We start from the raw sequence: 5,486 nt of genomic DNA on the forward strand, positions 1-5,486 counted from the left end.
CCATTTCTAAAAAGGGGACTTTCAGAATAGTAGAATCACTGCATTAAATTTGTGCAATTGCAATGGGTTTACTTTGAAGTATGTCCTACAAGCAAGTCCATAGCCAGAAATTTATTTCGGAGGGGATCATGCATTACCAGCAGCTGCCATCTAAAGGTGAAACAGTAGGGGGGGGGGGGCTGTAGATGCCACGAGGATTAATTTCTCAGTACATTACAACTTATTAAACATCCTGCTAGAAAGTAAATTTTTTTACCAATATACACTATTCAAATTAAATAATTGTAGGATTTTGGGGGGATGGGCTTCAGCCCCTCCCCCCTGGCTACGTGCCTGGCTCCATGGGTAAATGAAAAGAAAGAAAATGCAACTGATGTTGTTCAGTTATATAATTACATTCTAACTTCCTTTATAAAGCCTAAACTTCTTAAAATATTTCTGCACTTCCTCCTTTGGGTAAGGTTTCACAACAAGACACGTTGGAAAGTTCTCTGGTTGCTCAATCCAAAGCTTATGCTTCACACCTGCTTCTTCAAGTTTAGATTGGAGATTATGTAACGACTGCTCATCAGGTGCCTGTAAATAACAAGAGGAAAGCTTACAAGAGAACAATCCTGGAAATAGAATGCCTATAGTTGTTGTACCAGGTAGTCATAATTAAAGTTCTTCTACTCATAGCCCTCTAGAGCCTATTCAAAGCAGCAGATTAATGTGAAACTTGGTACAGGCACCATGGATACAATGGAGAAGCGAATACTGATGAAACAAACCGTTCCAATTTTAACTACCAGGTGGAAATATGTCACTGATGTCTGGTGAGCAGTGACCAACAAACATCCTACTGCTGAATTATTGATTACGCTGTCTTACACTTACACAGGGTCATTCACATTGACACAGTGCACATATTGAACACTGCTGTACTGACATACACTCAAAAAAAGTTTTTCATGTCCGACTTCTGGCTGTTGTTATATCAGCATCATATTCCCATCTGGTGGTGAAATTTGAACTATTTTTTATTCATTAGCATTCACTTTCCCATGGTCTATATAGACTCTATACTAGAGATGGCCAAAAAAAATTCGGAGTCCAGATTCCGGAATATTTGAAACCTGGATTCGGGAAATATACTATCCAGATTTTGGAGGTGATCCAGATTTCAGAGCGAGAAGAATTAAGGAGGCAAGACAGGTTCTGGAAGGATAACGAATTACAGAGGGAAAGCAAATTTCGGAGGGAAAATGGGCTTCGATCCATATTTTCAATAATTGTCTCATGAATTTAACAATATACTCTAATCTACCAACCCAATGTCAGACTGTCTCCCACGTAGTACACCCTGGACTGCATTTAGCAGACTAACGAAACTATGGCGTCTGGACTCACAGCCAGTACAATCCTACATGGAGCTTTTTTGTGGTTTTGCGATCTGCCCATGTGTGTTTGTGATTGTCCCTTCGTCTGCTTCATCTTATCACAATTCATCCTCATCTTCGTGATTAGCCAAAAGTGGAAGAAAAGCGAAGTTAAATACAACAAATAAATCAAATCAATTAATGTAATATGTCGTTCAACTAACAAAGTATGGGCTATGATAAATTTCTTCTTAATTTAAAGGGTTAAGATAAAATATCCCCTGTACAGTCACGGACACTTCTGGGTTATAACAATTCCATTAACTTTCAATGGAATCATTACAACCCAGAAGTGCCCATGACTGTACAAAGCGAAGTACATACTGAGCAATTGAAGGGCATCAGGAAAGGAACACATAAATGAGAGAAGTAGGGGAGGCCATATCAAGATTCACACAGGAAAGATAGATTGATTGATTTGGTGTTGTAAGTCCACTTTATGCACAGTAAGGCTAATCGGGACTGGACCTACAGTTTAAAGTGGGATCCGACAGGAAAGATAGGAATGATAGCCAAGAGGCTTTACAACAGGTGACGACATCGGTTACTTTCGCTACTTTTTTCTAGACTGGAGGGGATGGAGAGAATTTTAATCAAAAGATTTGGTGAACAGATTACCCGTGCAAGAAGATGTTCATTTAAAACACAGAGAGAGGGGGGACGGGGTAATACAAGCAGAGAAAAATGGTGGAAGGGAAAAATAAGACGTACAACAGCAATGAGAAAAGGTGAAAGAAATACAAAGGAATTCGAGAGAGGGCGAAGTAATATCTGTGGTGAAACTCAAACTGCCAACCCTAATTTATCAGTATTTGGCTCCTGCCCAGCCGGTCAAAATTTTCTGGCACCGCACATGAAAGAAGCCGACTGCGCTTAGTAATAGAGTAGATTTCTCTTCTTTTATGAAATGATTGCATTACTTCAGGTTTTCATTTTTGACCATAAAATAATTGGTACAGGTTAACAAAAAGTTGGTAGATGAGATCAGTTGTAATCTGAATATTTTTTTGTACGTATGATATGGTGTCAGTATTAATCATGTAGGTGTACTAAGGGGGCGCAGGATGAAATTTTGGGGGTGTGATGATTAAAATAAATAAAACATGCATTCTTTAGCCATTACATCAAATACCAATGAACATTTAATTGGCTTTTATGAAAATATGCCAATGAAACTGAACACTACTAGTGACTTGTTTCAATTTTGTTTGTTTTGGCCACTACAAGCACATGTTTTGTAATTTTAAATGAACAAGGCTTGTTTATGCACGCCAATGACCATATACTGTGTCTTAAAAAAGAAAAAGAAATTTTTAACAAAAAATAATAATAATGGTGGAAGAAAGACAACAGCCACTAATAATTGTAGAGACTCCCCTGCCCCTAATAGAGGAAAGCAAATGCAGGTTCTCTTTCAGATTACGATCAATGTCTGTTGTCTACAATGACAGCGGTGTTACTCCAATGTGACAACAAAGGTTTAGTAAGTCATACCTAACGTAACATGGCAGATGCAGACGAAAATTAAGGGGTGCTGAAGAAAAGCATGAGACCAAGAAAAGTTTGGTTGAAAGCAGATAGAAATATATATGACATTTTGTGTTGTATACGATTTCATTGTTTGAGCTCCGAAGCATGCTATCTCAGGAAGCAGATGCAAATGATTATATTCTTTCGGCGTCAGAAAGTGCTTGCGCATTAAACTGAAGCGCGAACTTGTCCTATCTATCCAAATATTGCTCTTGTGCAACTGCTACGACAGATAAGGAACCATCGAGCAATGTGGGCATGTTTGGCCAAAACAAAGAACTGTTGCACAATACTACTGCAACAACACTGATTACATTGCTTTTCAGTTAGCCAACTATTCCTCTTTCTCAGTTTGGGATTAGCTGCAAATGTATTCAGTAGACTTAGTTACGTGCTATTTAAATATTTAAAATAAGCGTGAGCCAGGATGGATTGAATTCGAAATCTGGATTCCATTCAAAATCCAAATGCCCTCGGAAATCCTGATTCTCTGATTTTACTATCGTTTTTACTAGGCCATCCCTACTCTATTCCAAGCATAGAGGCTATACCAATATATATACTCACGTAACATATTAGAGTGAAAACTCGTTTTCATGCTACATCTTACATCAAGACCACACTGCCACTGGCATCTATTTTTTTTTCACATCCCAACATACTAAAAGCTGAAGCATACCAGAAAGAACTCTTGCAACCTATCAAAAGAAGGACTGTCCTTGGGAGTAAGGATACTTGTCTCAACAGCGATGTATACTCTGGGCCATCTACATAAACACACATGGACCAGCCATATTTTTCTGAAAATGTTCTTTTATTTCTTCGTGATATTCTTTCAACCAATCTTTAATTCATACAAATGACTGCTTCCAACCTTTTACCAGTGAATGTTTACTACAGTCAAAAAGGAGAATGGATAGAATAGAAGATTTTGTATGTGAAACCATTTAGAATAATCTATTTTCCATAGAAATTGCTAATCGTTAATGCATGTAGGCCAGTGCCATGTCTTGAGCTTATTTCCACATATAAAGAAAAAATCGGGAATACACACTAGGTACTGTGGGTTTTATTCACTAGCACTTGCCTTTCATATTACATTTTACAAATTGTGTTTCTATAGCATCTTATAATACTAAGTTTTATTATTTGAAATTATACACCTAGATTAGCTGCAATCACAAGAATTAATTAATAGTGGTAACAGCAATAAGATAAAATTTTCCACACAATATTCATAAATACGATATAAATGCTGAGGTAAATTAGCAGGGAGGCTTTAGGGGGGGGGGGGAGAGAGAGAGAGAGAGAGTGAGTGAGTGAGTGAGTGAGTGAGTGAGTGAGTGAGTGAGTGAGTGAGTGAGTGAGTGAGTGAGTGTGTGTGTGTGTGTGTGTGTGTGTGTGTGTGTGTGTGTGTGTGTGTGTGTGTGTGTGTGTGTGTGTGTGTGTGTGTGTGTGTGTGTGTGTGTGTGTGTGTGTGTGTGTGTGTGTGTGTGTGTGTGTGTGTGTGTGTGTGTGTGTGTGTGTGTGTGTGTGTGTGTGTGTGTGTGTGTGTGTGTGTGTGTGTGTGTGTGTGTGTGTGTGTGTGTGTGTGTGTGTGTGTGTGTGTGTGTGTGTGTGTGTGTGTGTGTGTGTGTGTGTGTGTGTGTGTGTGTGTGTGTGTGTGTGTGTGTGTGTGTGTGTGTGTGTGTGTGTGTGTGTGTGTGTGTGTGTGTGTGTGTGTGTGTGTGTGTGTGTGTGTGTGTGTGTGTGTGTGTGTGTGTGTGTGTGTGTGTGTGTGTGTGTGTGTGAGAGAGAGAGAGAGAGAGAGAGAGAGAGAGAGAGAGAGAGAGAGAGAGAGAGAGAGAGAGAGAGAGAGAGAGAGAGAGAGAGAGAGAGAGAGAGAGAGAGAGAGAGAGAGAGAGAGGGAGTTTTCTACAAATAATATAATAATATTTGTTAACATTGGGGCCAAGGGTTCGAATCCCAACCTGGGCATGGGTGTTCCTTGTGCGTGTCCCTTCATCAGTTTCATCACATCATCAATCATCCTCATCTTTGCGATTAGAAAAAGTGGCAGAAAAGCAAAGTAAAATAAACCAAATCAAAACTTCTTTGTAGTAGTAACTTGTATTGATATAACTTTCTCAAGTAAATATATATATATATATATATATAGTGGCCGCGGTGGCTCAGTCGGTAACGCGTCTGACTACCATGCTCAAGGTCCCGGGTCCCGGGTTCGATCCCCGGCCGGTTCAAATCCGGGAACTTTTCTAACGGTGGAAGTGGCCCCGGCGCCTACCCAGCGTCGAATAACATGGGTACCTGGGGGAAACCCTGGGGGGTAAAGGCGGTCAGGGGCGTGATGCTGATCACATCACCCCACTCACGACCGAATCAAGAAAGTGTGGGGCGTTACCGCCACACCCCCTATACGCCTAATGGCGTGGTGCTGTGCACAGGGGAATACTTTACCTTTCTTTTTTATATATATATATATATATATATATATATATATATATATATATATATATATATATACACACACAGATGGGG

General features: G+C 39.7%; 1 protein-coding gene across 3 annotated transcripts in view; it reads right to left on the reverse strand.

Annotated features, from left to right (window-relative positions):
- Positions 1-374: 374 nt before the first annotated feature.
- LOC145996877 (putative peptidyl-tRNA hydrolase PTRHD1) overlaps positions 375-5,486 on the reverse strand; it is a 29,742-nt gene continuing 24,630 nt past the window's right edge. For all 3 annotated transcript variants that reach the window (XM_083133426.1, XM_083133425.1, XM_083133427.1), the window contains exon 3: positions 375-576. In XM_083133426.1, coding sequence (XP_082989552.1) covers positions 400-576 — 177 coding nt within the window. In that variant the 3' untranslated portion in view covers positions 375-399. The remainder of the gene's footprint in view (positions 577-5,486) is intronic.

Source organism: Lepisma saccharinum, chromosome 13 (assembly GCF_977018435.1).
Source record: "Lepisma saccharinum chromosome 13, izLepSacc3.1, whole genome shotgun sequence".
In the NCBI taxonomy this organism is placed as follows: domain Eukaryota; kingdom Metazoa; phylum Arthropoda; class Insecta; order Zygentoma; family Lepismatidae; genus Lepisma; species Lepisma saccharinum.